The sequence below is a fragment of the Barbus barbus genome (genome assembly GCF_936440315.1).
Source record: "Barbus barbus genome assembly, chromosome: 48".
Taxonomy (NCBI): domain Eukaryota; kingdom Metazoa; phylum Chordata; class Actinopteri; order Cypriniformes; family Cyprinidae; genus Barbus; species Barbus barbus.
In genome coordinates, this window is record NC_136726.1 from 18,484,225 (window position 1) to 18,503,368 (window position 19,144).

At 38.7% G+C, this 19,144-nt stretch overlaps 2 protein-coding genes across 4 annotated transcripts in view; both read right to left on the minus strand.

Moving 5' to 3' along the window:
- Nucleotides 1-14,237, minus strand: part of dgkzb (diacylglycerol kinase, zeta b) — a 28,694-nt gene extending 14,457 nt beyond the window's left edge. For all 3 annotated transcript variants that reach the window (XM_079412158.1, XM_079412157.1, XM_079412156.1), the window contains exon 1: nucleotides 13,417-14,237. In XM_079412158.1, the coding sequence (XP_079268284.1) occupies nucleotides 13,417-13,616 (200 nt within the window). In that variant the 5' untranslated portion in view covers nucleotides 13,617-14,237. The remainder of the gene's footprint in view (nucleotides 1-13,416) is intronic.
- On the minus strand, nucleotides 1,164-2,138 carry LOC306866554 (uncharacterized protein; the record flags this gene model as incomplete). The annotated part of the gene is made up of 1 exon (XM_079411816.1): nucleotides 1,164-2,138. The coding sequence occupies one exon, from the start codon at nucleotides 2,136-2,138 to the stop codon at nucleotides 1,164-1,166; it is 975 nt and encodes a 324-aa protein (XP_079267942.1).
- Nucleotides 14,238-19,144: the final 4,907 nt, after the last annotated feature.

The following is a 19,144-nucleotide window of genomic DNA, read 5'->3' on the forward strand; positions in this document are numbered from 1 at the left end:
TACTAAAGATATTGACTTGAAAGAGAGTTCGTAAGCGGAGATTCACATGTATTGCAAGTCATAGTATCTAATCAGAAAACCTATACATTGTGGTATTCACTACAATATGAACTATTTAGGGACGTTCATACTGAAAGCAATCTGCAGCGGCATCTTTATAAGAGTGCGAAAATTAAGCAGAGGTCAGCTTCATGCAGTTGTGCAATGACGTGATGCAGCAACTATCAAGCAACTTGGTGACCTCCAGCAATATAGTTGTCATTGTGAATGCACCTTTGATGCTACAAGCCTAAAGAAACCGACTTTGACAAATATTAACCGTCTTCTCATTGTGCACCTAAGCAAAGCCTTGGTCAGGGTTCCTCAAATCTGGCCCTAGAGGACCACTGCCCAGCAGAGTTTAGCTCAAGGCCTGATCATCTACCTGTAATTTTTCTAGTACCACTGAAGACCTTGATTAGCTTACTCAGATGTCTTTGATTAGGGTTGGAGCTAAACCCTATAGGGCACTGGCCTTCAAGGGCCAGATTTAAGGAATCTTGACCTAGGTCATAATTAGTTTATTTGGCTGTATCCGAAAGCAGAAAAAGCTACCTACGCAGGCAACATACACATACACAAAAATATACAAAACTGTCACTGGGGCAGTTTTCAAAATATACTAATATGTACACTTTAGGTACTAATATGTTTTTTAAAGGTACTACTAATATGTACCATTTAGGTGTAAATATGTTATAATGTACCTTTTAGCTTTTGTACCTTAGGGTGCGGCCCCTGCTTTGTACCTGTGCTGAGGTAGGAAGGCACAATCCGAGTACTATAATTGTCACATTCTGTCTACTGAGGTACTATCATCTGATCGATTTTTGAGGGCTGCATAGATATATCATTTGCTGCCACTATCCTGTGTTTCCGATTCTATCACACACCAAAGCTTTTTCTGTTTTGTTGTAGATCATTAAACCGTCATACTGCCTCAGAAGTCAGTCCACAATCAGTTTCGGGAGTTACCTTCGAACGCAAATGCTGCCTCATTGACTGATAGGCAGAGAGGCAACAAGTCAACTGTCTAAGCTTTCTGACGCAGCCTTTATGTTGTTGTTCTTGCATTTCATGAAACCCTACATCTAATTTATGAGCACAGCATAAAATAATAACAACTAGACACAACAACAGAAAGGTTTTACATACGACAAGAATCCACCCCAAGACTCCAGCCTGGGATCGTAATAAGCACCCAGGAGAGGATTGAGAGTCGTATGACCCCTGTAGCAGATAGAGCTTCTTCGGTTAGGAAGTGGCAGACCTCTTCCTGGCCAGGGGCTTCCCGCTTTCGAGATGGTGGAGATCCGTCGATAGCGCCTCCTCTGGCTGCTGCGGCAGTAGCGGACGTGCGGACCTGGCTCCGCGTAGCCATAATGTGACGAGTTCCTCCGGAGGCAGCGGGGAACTCGGATCAGCGGGTGGGCCTGGACATGCTCTGCCACCACAGCCAGTGGAAGGCATTCCTGCTGGCATAAGACAGCAGACTCTTTGCTCTCCCAGTCTGACAAATCTGCCTCCTCTAGGAGCTCCTTGCGCAGCGCCAAGTGATGACTCTCCTCCGAGTGGCCGCTGGAGTCCTCGTTATCACTGTCGCTGTCGCCTTCTGAAAGAAGCACATCTGTGCGACTCCTGAACTTCGTGCTGCTTCCCTTGAGTTCCACTTGCCCTGGTAATGAACTTCGGCTCTCCTCATCCTCTTCCTCCTCTTCCGTCATCTGAATTAAGCTGGCCAGCAGCATAGATGGGCCCAAGAGGTGTGTGTCTATATTGCGGAGCTTGCCCACCTTCTTCCGGCGTACAGCAAAGCGAGGATTGGCCTTCGGGGTGGTGGTGCTGGACCGGCGTCTACCACTGCTTTTCTGAACCGGTTGACTGCTAGTGAATCGAGGTAAAGCCTGAAGTTGAACACTGGATCGGCGTCGCTGGGTCAACGCAGTGGACGGAAGACCTACGCTGGAGCGTCGACGTGCACGGCTGGCTGGCACTGCAATGCTTGGCCTCCTGTGTCGACAGGGTTCAGGTACGTTGCCGTCATGAATGGCTTCTCCTGCCTCCTTCCTCTTAAAATGCCGTCGGAAAAAAGTGTCCATGGTGGCTGGAAGAATACAGTTCTTTTTCTAAAGTTCCCCCTGAGGCTGTTGATTGAAAATGTAGCCGGTCAGCATAGATTAACCATTTTAGCACTAAATTCTAAAACTGCTGAAAGCTTGTTACACTGACCTCCACTGACCAAGATTTAAACCTAATCCTTAAAATGGAGATAATCTAGCTCGACCCAACACATGCCAGTGCTTCCCGAAATGGTCAAATTATTGGCAATTATATTATGAAAACACAAAATAACCTCATCAACAATAGACTTTACAACTCTGTTAAAAACTGAGATAGCATGATTAGCAGATCTGGTCTACCAAGTATGTCCTTTTGGTTAAAAACCCTAATGGGGACTCCACAACATCACAACATAACGTACAGTATGCTTCTCTTTTTAGAAGGATCGTCTAGACATGATTTTATACTGGTTATTAACATTATTATGAATGTGGAAAGCTAACTCCGCCTGTCCTAGCACAGATTTTCCTGAGGTGTACGCCAGGACAATTTGCCTTCCAAATCGCGTTAATGCTAGCAAAGCCAGTTGACTACAAAGGTGCATTGTGACTCCACAGGTGATGACATCATGTCGAGGCACTCAAGGAAATGAAGCTCTGCTCAGCTCATGAACGTCCTGATTATCACACGGGGATGTCCAGGGCAGATTATAAGGGCTTTCTGACCCTTCGGTAGTGACTGCCTTTACTAATTATAGCAACGTAACTAGTCTATCTCATTTAGAGACGGATATGACCTAGACACAACTCTCTGGGTAAAGAATGATATTATTGGTGCTAAATATTTTGTATCAATATTTACAGTAAACATGGTATAGTGCTACAATAGGACTGACAGTACATTACAGCACAAACAAATGTACCTGAAAAAAGGTCCGCACTAAACACTAAACAACTGTTGTTGCTCTCCAGGCAGAATAAGAAAGTAACACTCAACTGAGACTAATTACTGTCAGGGTCATCTCTAACAATGGTATGTAATTAGTGAAGTGGGTTCATTTAGTACCAAAATGTGCACTTAAACTCAAAGTCAGAGTCTGAGTTTGATTAGCTCCATCTAAACTGAAGACGGGCAATAAAAAAACAGATAATAATTTCAGATGATTGTTTGTCACTGATTACATGCAGATTAGGGATTTTGTTTGTTTACTCTGCAACAGATTTAATTAAAAGCACAGCTTAGACCATTTTAAATAATTCTGACCTATATTGTGATGATTTTATTGTTAATATTTGCACATCACAATGTATCTAAATGTTGCAATAATGATTTTATATATATATACACACACACACAAATAAATGTTTGGTTTAAAATATAATTTATAATTTCTCAATATAATAAAAAATTTGTACTACTCAGCTACACATATTTGTTTATGTCTGCTACATTTAAACAGATTTACATTACACAAAGCTTTATGCATGTAAAAAGATAAATATTCATAACAGTACTCAATATAAGAACAACAACTGGTCCAAACTCACTGCTAAATGTCCACATACAGTACAAACACGTATACAACCTCCCTAAACACTAGGTTCTAAAGCTTAACTCTACATTTCTGTCCAGTTATTAGTCAAAATCCAACAACAACAACAAAAAAGATATTATACGACCTGAGAGTTTAGCTCCCCGGCTCCTTCTCTGACCGTCTCCTCACAGTGAACTGACAGAGAAAGTCCAAGAGATGAACAGGTGAGGCAGCCTCCCTCCACACACACACATACACACACACACACACACACACACACACACACAACACACAAACCGAGATTAACTACACACAACCCAAGCCTACAGGAAGAGAAGCCCCACATCCACCCACAAACAACACAGCTCACTGGGAAGCAGCAGCACACATCACAGAGGAAAGAGCCATCGACTAGGCAGGAGGTAACCGGTAGGAGGGAATGCAGGGTGCATCGAAGCCTCCGGTTTAAAATAATGACCAATTATCAGCTTAACACTGGGAGTTTGTGCGAGACATACGCAAGCACAAGCGTCTGCACTTCCTAAACTCCTAGATCATGTTCCTGGCACATATGCGTCTGACACCAGGTGCTTTATAGGAACACAATTAATGGTTGTATGATAATTATCTCCATCGTGAACATTGTGCAAATCCGCTTCTGCTTTTGAACAGACCGTTATGCATACTGCTTAATAAAAAGAGGACATAGCACTAATTCTGGCGCAAAACAACTCGCAACATGCAACACCCACAGCTGTGAAGATTATCTGTATGGTTTAACCCACGAGAGCAGCATCAGGTTTAAACAGCATGTAGGTTTTTTAACTATTGTAAAGCTAATCATAAACATGATGGCTTTAGTGAGGACACCTTGTGTCTATTCACGTCCCCTAATAGGACGACAAGGTGATGCCACTCCACCCCAAAAGCACAATGAGTTTCATTTCCATTTCAAGGCCCTCGTGCTGTTGCATTATGGATCAGCGGGTGAGGAGTGAATGCGCTTGAATATCAATTTGGCAGCCTATAACGAACATCGTAGTTTTGTTACGCCGGGGGTTCAAGCTTTAAATACTGAGCATTAATGTGAGTCACTTGATTGTGCCCCTTGTTCTTTGGGGCACTTCTGTGCGTGACGGGTGTGCACAGAGCTGGAGACTCCGTGTGGAAGTAATTACTGTCTTTTAAGTAATGGGGGAGAGAGATCTGCTGACTGTTACCATGGAGTGGGACATCATGGCAACCAAACCTGCTTAGCTGTCCTTTAGTCACTGTGAACTTCGCTGGATATAGAAACACACCCCAGCTTTATATTAATCATGTACTAATTTGTCTTTTACTTCACACCCTTTCGAAAGGTACACTTTAGGTACTAATACAGATACATCTAAAAAAAAATTAGAATATCGTGAAAAAGTTAAATCTTTCTTATAACTTATTTCAAAAAGTGAAACTTTCATATATTTTAGATTCATTACATGTAAAACATTTCAAAAGTTTTGTTTTAATTTTGATGATTAGAGCTTACAGCTCATGAAAGTCTAAAATCTGTATCTCAAAATATTAGAATATTTACATTTGAGTTTCAATTGATGACCATCCCTACAGTATAAATTCTGGGTATCTCTTGTTCTTTGAAACCACAATAATGGGGAAGACTGCTGACTTGGCAATGATCCAGAAGATGAACATTGACGCCCTCCACAAAGAGGGTAAGTCACAGAAGGTCATTACTGAAAGGTGTGGCTGTTTACAGAGTGCTGTATCAAAGCATATTAAATGCAAAGTTGACTGGAAGGAATAAATTGGGTAGGAAAAGGTGCACAAGCAACAGGGATGACCGCAAGCTTGAGAATACTGTCAAGCAAAGTTGATTCAAACACTTGGGAGAGCTTCACCAGGAGTGGACTGAAGCTGGAGTCAGTGCATCAAGAGTCACCACGCTCAGACGTCTTCAGGAAAAGGGCTACCAAGCCACTTCTGAATCAGAAACAAAGTCAGAAGCATCTTACCTGGGCTAAAGAGAAAAAGAACTGGACTGTTGCTCAGTGGTACAAAGTCCTCTTTTCAGATGAAAGTAAATTTTGCATTTCATTTGGAAATCAAGGTCCCAGAGTCTGGAGGAAGAGTGGAGAGGCACAGAATCCTTGTTGCTTGAAGTCCAGTGTGAAGTTTCCATGGTCAGTGATTATTTGGGCTGCCATGTCATCTGCTGGTGTTGGTCCACTGTGTTTTCTGAAGTCCACAGTCAATGCAGCCGTCTACCAGGAAATTTTATAGCACTTCATGCTTCCTTCTGCTGACAAGCTTTATGGAGATGCTGATTTCATTTTCCAGCAGGACTTGGCACCTGCCCACACTTCCAAAGGTACCAAAAGCTGGTTCAGTGACCATGGTGTTACTGTGCTTGATTGGCCAGCAAAATCGCCTGACCTGAACCCCATAGAGAATCTATGGGGTATTGTCAAGAGGAAGATGAGAGACACCAGACCCAACAATGCAGATGACCTGAAGGCCGCTATCAAAGCAACCTGGGCTTCCATTACACCTGAACAGTGCCACAGGCTGATTGCCTCCATGACACGCCGCATTGATGCAGTAATTCATGCAAAAGGAGACCCAACCAAGTATTGAGTGCATAGAAATGAATATACTTTTCAGAAGCCTGACATTTCTGTTTAAAATATCCTTATTTTTATTGATCTTATGTAATATTCTAATTTTCTGAGACACTGAATTTTGGGTTTTCATTATCTGTAAGCCATAATCATCAAAATTTCAAGAAATAATGGCTTGAAATACTTCACTCTATGTGAAATGAATCTATATAATATATGGGTTTCACTTTCTGAAATGAGTGACAAAAAATATTGACCTTTTTCACGATATTCTATTTTTTTTAGATGTACCTGTATGTAGCATTTAGGGGTAACTAAGGTACAAAGATGTACCTTTTAGATTTTATACCTTAGGGTCCTGTCCCAGTGACCTTTTTTTCTTAGAGTGGAAGAACCTGTGGTTAAGTTCGACATGATATCAAAATGAATGCATTCACAAAACTTTTCTTATTCCATGTTAATGATCTTAACATTGTTTCAGAAAATTTCTATTTCTAATAAATGCTGTTTCTATTTATTAAATAATCCTAAAAAATGCATCACAATTTCCCAAAAAATATTATAAAATAAAATAATATTATATTATAATAAGAAATGTTTCTTGAGCACTAAATCAGCATATTAAGATGATTTCTGAAAGATCATGTGACACTGAAGACTGGAGTAATGAAGCTGAAAATTCAGCTTTGTATCACAGGAATAAATTACATTTTAAAAGTATTAAAATAGATAACAGTTATTTAAAACTGTAATAATATTTTACAATATTACCGTTTTTACTGATCAAATGCATGCAGCCTTGGTGAGCATAGGAGACTTTCAAATACAATTAAAAGACTTAATGATGCCAAACTTCTTATATCAATTGATTTCTTATATCGAATCCTTGGCAGGATTTGAACCCCTTAGTTAGCAGCTCAAATCTATAACAATTAGGCTCTATTATCATAAGAGTGATATTTGTCATATAAGAATAGAAAAACTGAAATTTAAGTCAACATGACCTATTTACTTTCTTAATTCACATTCCTGGTCTCAATGCTTCTGATTCATCGGTCTACATAATTTCAAACAATTCTCTCTTATTTTTCCCCTGGATAAATGTCTCTTTGAACAAGTCTCTGATGTTGCAGGAAAGCTGAACGTTAGGTTGAAGAGGAAAAGGATGGCAATGCCACCACCTGCTGGATAGGAAACACTGAGACCATCCTTTTAACAAGTGCACTACCACTAAAGGTGTTCTATCCACATAAATACTTTTTTCACATTTACATATATTTCACAAGACAAAATATTAACTGAATTTACAGAAATGATCCTGTTTAAAAGTTAAGTTTTGGTTCTTAGGGCAGTCGTGGCATAATGGATAGAGAATTGGACTTGAAGGTTGTGGGTTCGAGTCTCAGGTCCGGCAGGGATTGTAGGTGGGGGGGAGTGAATAACCAACACTCTCTCCACCCTCAATACCACGACTGAGGTAAGACCCTTGAGCAAGGCACCGAACCCCCAACTGCTCCCTGGGTGCCGCAGCATTGGCTGTCCATTGTTGACCATTTGTAGTTTCCAATTTATTTTAATTTTTGCAAATGTAGTATTTTTGTCTTGTGGTATATTTTTAATATATGTAATGCATCACTAAATAATTATACATATAATTTTGTATTTATTTTTTTAAAGAAATTAATCATCTTTAGGATTCTGCAAGGGGTATGTGAACATATGATAACAGCTTTAAATGAACAATGATCACACAAATAATGACAAAGGATATTTATAGAATGTCATCTGCTTTCGCAACATATAGAAACATTTTGTCAAATGCAAACATGTGGAGAACCATGGCATCCCACTGATGATCACATGCAGGAAAATCCCTGATTTTGTCACATCTCTAGTTCCATTCCATCGTTGTTCTCCAAAATCGATCAGTTCCCATGATTGTACTTGCTTCACCACAATGGTCAAACGCAGACACAATGTCTCTTGCCAGAGTGTGCTTCATGAGCAGGAAGACAGCATTTAAACCTTACACATTTACATGTATGGATGAATGTTTTTTATTTTTTTACTTGTCTTTGCATGGCAGCATTACGGTGGTTATTTTTAGAGCCTGTTTCAAATTCCAGATATTCACAGAATTCATAGAGCTGCTCGATTATGGGGAAAAAATATATATTTTGGCCAATATTGTAATCATGGTTATTTAAAATTATAGATACCAAAATGAAGTCTCATTGAAATTCTCGATTTCCATTTAGATACGGCAAAATCCTTTGTTAAAGTAAACTGCAAACAAAGAAGCAAATTATATAGGACACGCATACAGAAATTAAATAATCAAATGTAAAATAATAAAAAGCATAGTCTCAGAATTAGTTTGATTCTTTTTAAAGGTACAAAAGTCATTCTATTAAGAGCAGTAAGAGGTTTTCTATTTGTCTTTTGTTTAATTAAATTAAATTTAGTTTAATATCATTTTAACAGAAGTTTAAACAGAAGGCTAAAGTAAGTGCTGTGATGGAGAGAATGTGGGCAAAGAAAGACAAGTGTGTTGGTTAATCAGTGGAAAGTAGGACCTCTGAGTTCTATTTGTTTGGTTTATGATGGTCAAAGTAAGTAAGGGGTGAAGTAGTGGAATAGTTAGGTGTTTTGGAAGGTTTTTTCACTCAGTGCAAAAGAGTTTGAACAAAGCTTGAGAATTTTTGTTTTTAAATTTCTGGTTTTTATTGTTGTGATTATTATTTTTTAAATATCTATTTTACTTCCTTTAATGTAAAGCACTTTGAATTACCACTGTGTATGAAATGTGCTATATAAATAAACTTGCCTTGCCTTAATTAGAGTAGCCTGTGACTTTAAGACCCGCTTCACGGATCCAATATCATGATACACATCCCATATTCTCCAAAGTTATTTACCTTAAGTTAAGAATGTGTTTACAAACCGACTACTTACATGAATACACGCCAAACCCAGCATTTTTTGAATATTTTTGTGCATATTATACAATTTAGGCGCGTACCCAAAGCCCTATAAGTATATTTTGGTATGCGACACAATAATTGTTTTATCTTGATTGTCCTGTTTTCATAATCGTTTGAAGCCGAAATTGAAACTAAAATTCGATTAATCACATGTACAGCCCTTCTGGCATTTCACCACTAGCCTCAAGGCCTGTTCACACCAAGAACAATAACTATAATGACAAAGATAAAGTTTTTAAAAACGCTCTAACTGTAAAACAATCCATATCCATATCACAACTAGGCTATAACAATACTTGCCCAAAAGAACGATTGTTGGATTCACTTCCAAATGTTTTTTTTTTTTTTTTAAGTTGATGAATGATTAAAAAACACTTATAGCCTATCAGAATTCATCCTCTTTAAAAAAAAGTAGATGAGGCAGATGCGGCACACACTTATAATAAAGTTATTTTACGTTTTACGTTGGTGTGGATGCTGAAATAGCATCACATTTCAGTTAGCATTATAGTAGAATTATAGTTTATTCCTGCCTCACAAATAAATTCCACATACACTCATTCACTTTCACACATATTCAGTCACCCACATAGGCCTAGAGATCTCCATTAGCCCACCCTGAGACTCTGACCCTGATCCATACTTAGCTCCAGCTTAGAATGAGACGTTAAAGATAGCTACAGAAATGGGCCTGTTCCTCCATGGGACGGAACAGTGGAGCCATGCAAATGAAGTCGTGCGAGATGGGCCCCTGGGTGTGAGAGTGTTCAAGGAAATGTGTGTCTACCTATGACCTGAAAAAAGCAGTTCTTTGATGCAATTGGCACATTTAACGGCCGTTTGGATGCACAGGTCTTCCTGGCCCTGAGGAATCTGGTCTGAACTCTCTGTACCGCAGTGATACACAACCTGTGTGCCTCAGGTGTCCTAGCCGTGTATGGCATTATCAGATTACACACATCAACACAGCGGCGAACAGGTGCCTCATCAGCACACAGAACAGGTGGAGTACAAATACACACACAAACATACACACATCTCGAAGGACGGGGGACTGGATGAAGGAGAAATGGTCATTTATTTTGGAAAATTAACAGAATAAAATCAGTTTTTATGTTTGACAGATTTCTATCATTTTAAAATCAGTATTTCATTATTTTATTAAAGCTCTATACCTCTTAACAAGATAGTATATTTATTTAGTTAAAAATATTTACTAAAAAAATAATTACTTATTAATTACTTAATACTCACATTTTATATGATTGCCCTATACTAAGTAAAAACAAATTATATTTTAAATATAACTCTATATCTAATATATATATATAATTTAGTACTGTCAAATGATTAATCGCGATTAATCGCATCCAAAATAAAAGTTTTTGTTTACATAATAGATGTGTGTGTACTGTGTATATTTATTATGCATATACAAATAAACACACATGCATGTATATATTTAAGAAAAACATGTTATATTTATATTTTAAATATATTGATATATAATATAAATTATATGAATATACATATTTACATGTAAATACATGAATATATATAAATAATAAATGTACACTGTACACACATATATTATGTAAACAAAAACTTATTTTGGATGCAATTAATCGCAATTAATCATTTGACAGCACTAATATGTGTGTGTCTGTCTGTCTGTCTGTCTGTGTGTCTGTGTGTGTGTCTGTCTGTGTGTGTGTGTGTTTGTGTGTGTGTGTGTGTGTGTGTGTGTGTGTGTGTACCTGTTTTTCTATTCAGGTGGGGACTTAAACCTGAATACACACAGACTCAAGGGGACTCGTGTCACGGTGGGGACCTAATCTGAGGTCCCCACGGGTAAACAAGCTAATAAATCACACAGAATGTCGTTTTTTGAAAATCTAAAAATGCAGAAAGTTTCCTGTGAGGGCTAAGTTTAGGTGTAGGGTTGGTGTAGGGCAATAGAAAATACGGTCTGTACAGTAGAAAAAGCATTACGCCTATGGAGAGTCCCCACAAGGATAGCAAACCAGACGTGTGTGTGTGTGTGTGTGTGTGTGTGTGTGTGTGTGTGTGTGTGTGTGTGTGTGTGTGTGTGTGAAAATCTATATATACATTTTGTACATATAATACTGCTTTTGGGCACAGTGAATGTCAATGGGGTCCAAAAGATCACTGGCCCTCACTGACTTTCATTGTGTGGACCAAAAACAAAAAAGTCATGCAGATTTGGAACGAAATAAAGGTAAGTAAATGATGAAAGAACTTTCATTCCTTTAAGGTCAGAAGGTTGCTTGCCTTAAGCAAACACCAATATCAACGATAGCAAATCAAAAAACTGAAATGCATGCATGAATGACTGAACCCCTCACAGAACCAGACTATAGGTGAATTCTTCTTAAACACTCACTTGGAAAAACTGGTTTTTCGTGCTCGAAAATAGAGCAAAGGAACTTCCATTGTCTGTAGTGCAATGAAAGCCAACTGTAAAACCTTCAAAAACATTCCAGACTCACACTTTTACACAATCTGTTTCCGGCTGGAGATATGTGATGCATCTGATTGGATATTTTACTCCTCTAATCAAGTTTTGTTTGTGGAAGTTTCTCATAGTGGAAAGCAGAAAAGCAAGATCTGAAAAAAGCTTTATTTAGACTTGCTAAAAAATTCTAGAAGGTTAAGAGATTTTTGTGAAGAACTAATTTGACTGGAAATGTCAATATTAAACAGGAAATGACACAGGGAGTCTGCTAAATCTGAGGCTGAAGGTCCAAATTTTGCCACTAAATCCAAAATTACACACTCCAACCAGTCAGTCCAGCTTTAAACAATTCTAGATTCTTCATTGGCATTGATGGTTCCATAAAGAACTTTTAACATCAACGGAACCTTTCGATTGGACAGAAGCTTCTTTACAGTGAAAAAGGTTCTTCCAATTATTTAAATATTCACTGAGAAAAAGCAAAAGTCTTTATATCTGTAAAGATTTATATCTATCAACGGTTTTGAAAGTAGAAAAGAATCAAACCATCAACAATAAAACCTGGCCATTTGGAGATCAATACAGGCCAGTTTTTAAGGTTGAACCAGCTGTCTAGCTATCTAAACACACTAACCCTAAAATAAACTTTGTCAGTGTTTTAGAATAAAAAAAACTTTATTTTTATCTTTTAAGGGGACAATTCTGGACAATGCAAACCATATCAGAATTATCAGTCATCAGTTGAGTAGATGAGATGAAAAGATACAAAATGAAACACACTTCTGTTTTCTCTGCTATTTCACATCCTCATATTAATAATGCCTTGTCTTTGCAGATACACACACAAGGTAAAACCAGATGAAATCACACAGATCAAGTCAAATCGAGGTGCATGAGGTCAGCAGTGCGGCGCACAGGTATACGCTGTTCTCCCAACAGGTCGGACAATTATAGTGCGTAATTAATTGCTTCTCTAATCCATTAAAGGCATCTATTTCCAGGGAACCACAGGAGATCGTAGGATTAATTTAGACGCCTGATGAAATTCGAAAGCGCACATCTTTAAAATAAGCCAAGGTAATGTCATGGGAGTTACGAGTTAATGTTTTTAAGCAGAAATGGTTACATTGAAGGATTTGGGAAAGTGCTTCACAAAGCGTTTCCTAGAAGGATGGAGAGTCGTGGATTTCGTGACCCCAGGACATTAGGTGGTGCCTTTCACCACAGGGCTGGTGTAAGCAAAACGCAAGTTTAAATTGCAAATAGACATCAGACGTGTGGTTTCAGCCACAAATGTTTGACTTAATGACGAGAAGAGACACCACAAGTTTAAAAAATGTATATTTCCTTTGGCCTTTTAAGTTGGCCACAAAACATTTTTGTTAACATTGAAGTTGAGAGTCAATAAAATAATAAATAAAATAGCCACTTTTGGCCTTTAGAGTTGGTCATTTTAATTAAAAAATTGAAGTTGAGAGTTCATAAAATAATAAAAATAGCCTATAAATAAAATAAAATAATAGAATTTAAATAAGATGTACAAACAAAACTGAATAAAGGCTGAATTTCAAACACAATTAAGGCAGGCTGTTCCAATCGCGAATGTTTGGAGTAAAGTGCAATAAAGATGTTTCAAAAACTTTCTTTCCTTTAGAACAACCCTGAAGTTTAGAGTCCATACAAGAACTCAAACATCTCACCCACCTTCTACCAAAGATCCGCAGTCCAGAGAAGCTCTTGATGTTGTTGGGACAAGGTTGAGCTGCAGGGGTTGTGATGGACAGGTCCGAACAAGACGAGGAGGCTGAATCTTGATCTCCGGGGTCTTCGCCATCTAGGAGAGCCTCCAGGGGCTGGGACGGCCCCTCTACCTCTCCCTCAGGGTGCCAATTTGACTGCTCCATCTCAGATGTGCAACCTGACTTCACCTGTCACAACTTCAGACACGACGGTCACAGGAAGCCAGTCCATCAATGTCTCCATAGCAGACGAAAAAAGAATCAATGCAAGGGAAACTTTTGAAGCCGAGGTTCAAAAGTGGAAGCACTTTCCACACGCAGTTCACTTCATTACGGCTTAGTCAGGCAATCGTGCAGAACGGCACAGCACCAGGAAGTAGATCTCGAAGTGTGGGCACAGCTTTGACAGATAACGTTCCTGCTTTTCTCGTCCATGAGCTGCAGCCAGTCGACTTCCTCCTCCTTCGCGGCTCACCTACTGCAACTCAGCTGTTGGTTTGGCAAGAAGCTTCCCTCCAGGCAAACTCTCTCTCTCTCTTTTTTTTCACTTTCTCCACTTGCATCAGGCATGTGCGCGCAATCCAGGAAGTGTCAAACAGGTATAGGACTCCTAGACGTGTGGCTACCTGCCCCTCACACCAAGAGCTTTACCGCCCCTCTCCTGCTGTGCCAGCCTGACTGAATCATTCACGTTCAAACACACACTTTTATCAGGTCTTCTCTCTCTAACACCTCCCCTGCAACACGTTCTCCCTTCACTGGTCCAAGTTAGTACAGGAGTGTGTCACCATCTATTGGTATATCAAGGGAACTGGTGAACGATTTGGTGGGAAACCACCACAGGAAGCCATCGTCAGTGCACACAAATTCAAATCACACCTTGCGTATGCTATTGCATAATACGCTCCTACTTGGGGAGGAAGGTTGTTATGATTACATCTTCAAATATAAAGGGTCAAAGTGCAGAAGGAGAGTATGACAGGAGTTTTTCAGCGTTATATCGTCAGAGTGGGTGGTTTTGTTCACATTGGACTAAGTCATCGCTGTTTTTCTGCAGTACCGTTCTAACTCTGGAACAGAAGAGCGGATCAGGCTTCCCTCCCACTCAGGCTTTACATAAAGACGGGTGGAGTGAGGCCCACGCTGCGCTCACTATGATATGCAGGGACTACATCCAAGCAACGGCTCACACACATACAAATGGTCTTGAGCTGCAACTGCATTTCTGTTTCAGTTCAGTTATTTCATCTAAAATGGATGAAATGCAAACTTTATAGCGTTCACTGGTGGCTCAACTGTCATTAGCTGTCTAAATATGTTTGGATTTAAAGATCTAGTTTGATCATGAAATGGATTGGCAAAGTGTAATGGCGAGAAAACCAAATACTAAAACCACATTTGTAAATCGTACTAAGTCTGTTAAGAACATAATCATGATAATATTACAGTGTTGTTAAAACTGAATCTAAAACTATTCAAAACATTTTCTGTAACTGACATAAAGCCCAAATGAAATAAATTATACAAACATTAGATGAAAAACTAAAAATGAGAAATGCTGCCTTGGAAGCTAACTGTAAGAAGTTTAATTTGATGTACTAAAATTAAATATGCAAAGTTTTTTGCTCCAGGGTCACATATATTATGTAAACACAAACTTTTATTTTGGATGTGATTAATTATGGTTAATTGATTGACAGTCATAAAATACAAATTAATAAATATAAAAGCTATTAAATATTAATGAATACTATAACTGTATATAAATAATATTAAAATTAAAATTGCCATATTTCAGCCAAAAAATAAACAAAATCAAGTAAAAATACAAATAGCAATATAATTAATATGACTAATTATTAAATTATGATGTAACTAATTATATATAATATTACTTGTTATTAAATTATATATAGTGTGTGTGTGTAATTATATATATATATATATATATATATATATATATAAATAACTAAACTAAAAATTTCAACGCTGTTTCGGTCACAAACAGAGCCAGGAGAAACAGGTAAGTGGTAATTCAGAGGATTTATTGACAATGCAGATGGAGAGGCAAGAGAAGCAGGTGAGTGACTTGAAGCAATGTAAATACGGAGTTTCATGGCTGGGAACTGATCAGAGTCGCTTTCACAGGATACAAGGAGATCAAGGGTCCGGGAGAACAGTAGTGAACGCCGGAGGATCGCGGGAGCAGCTTCTGGGAAACAATAAGGTAAGAGATTCACAGGTAAGTGCGAATGGAGTCGGCTACTGTTCAGGATAGTGAACCGTAGACCGGACTATGAGAGTCAGAGAGAGAGTGGTACTTATGGGAGTGCTGATGAGGTGCGGGTGATTAGAACTCAGGTGATTGTGATCTGGTGATTGCGGTGACTGAGACTGTGACTCTCTGACAGTTTCAACATTACAAAAGAAAAAAAAAATCACTTGAAATCAAAAGTTCAGAAATTACCATATTTTACCTTTTTGTCAGCATAATATGATACATAATATATTATTTATCATTTATTGAAGCCTTTTAAATCATATGAATTTAATTTATGCCAAAATAATTGTTTCCAGACAGGGTGGTATAATTACTGTATTATAGTAATTAAAAGAGAACCTAAAGAGAATTTCAACCCAAAAGTAAAACATCTGGATAAATACAATTAAAGAGTTTTTTATTTTTCTAGGGTGAAATAGTTATGCAGAAAGAGTGGCTGAAATATTCCTACGGAATGTTGTGTGAGAGGACAATGCAGTGTTAACTTTGTCCTAGTTCCTGTGAGGTCAAAGTTCACCACATTTCACACAAGTTCTGATCTCCACCTGCAGCAGAGGACAAGAGAAGAGCTCTTCTGCTATGCACCATCCACAATGAGATGATATTCATAAGCACATGGATGTAATCCCCTCCTACACACTGGGTTCTGTTAGATAACATACTGGGCTGCTCAGGTAGGGAAAATAGACAAAAAGTGGGAGGAAAGAAAGAAAGAAAGTTAGGTGAAACCAAGAGATGAAAAATAGCAGGAAATAAGGAAGGGATAGGGAAAAAAAAAGTAGAATGATAAAAAAAATAAAGAATATACAAAATATATTATATAATAGTGTATTATATAATAAATGTACAGAAACTGCATCCTTACTACTTCTTGCTATCTCTTGCAAAAGAGGCAGAGGGTGTATGTCTGAAATCTCGTTTAGCCGCAGCAGTATTCAGTCTAATCTGAGCGTTCATTTGGTTAAGTGAACACAGAAACAACACATCATGTGAAGAATTTCTTGTCAGTTAATTTGATTGCAGCTGTTTTAACCCAAATCTGAGATTAAAACCCTGGTGACATCTCGCAGAGCTGGTGTTTCCTAAAAGGCAACGGCAGTTTCACCCAACAACTCTGTCAGTGTCATTTTTAAATTGCTATTGATACCAAACAATGCTGGAGGATGTGGGGGAGCTATATGTTACACGCCGTCACACATGTTGTGTTTTTCCAGAGGTGAAGCGCTGTTGCACAATATGACATTTAAAATAGCTCAAGGGAATTTATGGGCATCGGTATAAAGGGGGCTTGGAACACAAGGGTCACATTATATATATATACAGTGGGGCAAATAAGTATTTTATACACTGCCGATTTTTCAAGTTTTCCCACTTACAAAGAATGGAGAGATCTGTAATTTTCATCGTAGGTACACCTCAACTGTGAGAGACAGAATATATTAAACAAATTCAGAAAATCACATTGTGTGATTTTTGAATAATTAATTTCAATTTTATTGCATGAAATAAGTATTTGATACAATAGAAAAATAGAACTTAATATTTGGTACAGAAACCTTTGTTTACAATTACAGAGGTCAGACGTTTCCTGTAGTTCTTGACCAGGTTTGCACACACTGCAGCAGGGATTTTGGCCCACTCCTCCATACAGGTCTTCTCCAGATCTTTCAGGTTTTGGGGCTGTCGCTGGGCAACACGGAGTTTCAGCTCCCTCCATAGATTTTCTATTGGGTTCAGGACTGGCTAGGCCACTCCAGGACCTTGAAATGCTTCTTACGGATCCACTCCTTAGTTGCCCTTGCTGTGTGTTTGGGGTCATTGTCATGCTGGAAGACCCAGCCACGACCCATCTTCAATGCTCTTAATGAGGGAAGGAGGTTGTTGCCCAAAATCTCATGATACATGGCTCCATCCATCCTCCCCTCAATACAGTGCAGTCGTCCTGTCCCCTTTGCAGAAAAGCACCCCCAAAAGCATGATGTTTCCACCCCCATGCTTCACGGTTGGGATGGTGTTCTTGGGATTGTGCTCATCCTTCTTCCTCCAAACACGGCGAGTGGAGTTTATACCAAAAGTTCTATTTTGGTCTCATCTGACCACATGACCACATGACCTTGACACAGGATCATCCAGATGGTCTTTGGCAAACTTCAGACGGGCCTGGACATGTGCTGGCTTGAGCAGGGGGACCTTGCGCGCCCTGCAGGATTTTAATCCATGACGGTGTAGTGTTACTAATGGTAACCGTTGAGACTGTGGTCCCAGCTCTTTTCAGGTCATTGACCAGGTCCTCCCGTGTAGTTCTAGGCTGATCCCTCACCTTTCTCAGGATCATTGATACTCCACGAGGCGAGATCTCGCATGGAGCCCCAGTCCGAGGGAGATTGACAGTCATCTTGAATTTCTTCCATTTTCTAATAATTGTGCTAACAGTTGTTGCCTTCTCACCAAGCTGTTTGCCTATTGTCCTTTAGCCCATCCCAGCCTTGTGCAGGTCTACAATTTTGTATCTAGTGTCCTTAGACAGCTCTTTGGTCTTGCCCATAGTGGAGAGGTTGGAGTCTGATTGATTGAGTGTGTGAACAGGTGTCTTTTATACAGGTAACGAGTTCAAACAGGTGCAATTAATACAGGTAATGAGTGGAGGATAGGAGGGCTTCTTAAAGACAAACTAACAGGTCTGTGAGAGCCAGAATTCATGCTGGTTGGTAGGTGATCAAATACTTATTTCATGCAATAAAATGGAAGTTAATTATTTAAAAATCATACAATGTGATTTTCTGGATTTTTTTTTTTTTTTAGATTCTGTCTCTCACAGTTGAGGTGTACCTACGATGAAAATGACAGATCTCTCCATTCTTTGTAAGTGGGAAAACTTGAAAAATTGGCAGTGTGTCAAATACTTATTTGCCCCACTGTATATGTGACCCTGGACCACAAAACCAGTCATAAGGGTCAAATCTGGAATCTGAGGGTGCAAAAATATCTAAATTATCACCTTTAAAGTTGTCCAAATGAAGTTCTTAGCAATGCATAAATAAATTATATTTAAAGTAGGAAATTTACAAAATGTCTTCATGGAATATGATCTTTATTTAAACTCCTAATGATTTTTGGCATAAAAGAAAAATTTATAATTTTGACCCATACAATGTATTTTTGGCTATTGCTACAAATATACCCCAGCGACTCAAGACTGGTTTTGTGGTCCAGGGTCACATATACTGTAACACAATGCTTTCTAATGAGTATTTGTGATTATTAGTAATTGTAAGCAAATATTGAAATTAAGATCAATTAGTAGGTAGCATCATTACTCCAGTCTTTAGTGTCACGTGATTCTTCAGAAATCATTCTAATATGTTGATTTGCCGCTCAAGAAACATTTCTTATTATTATCAGTGTTGAAAAC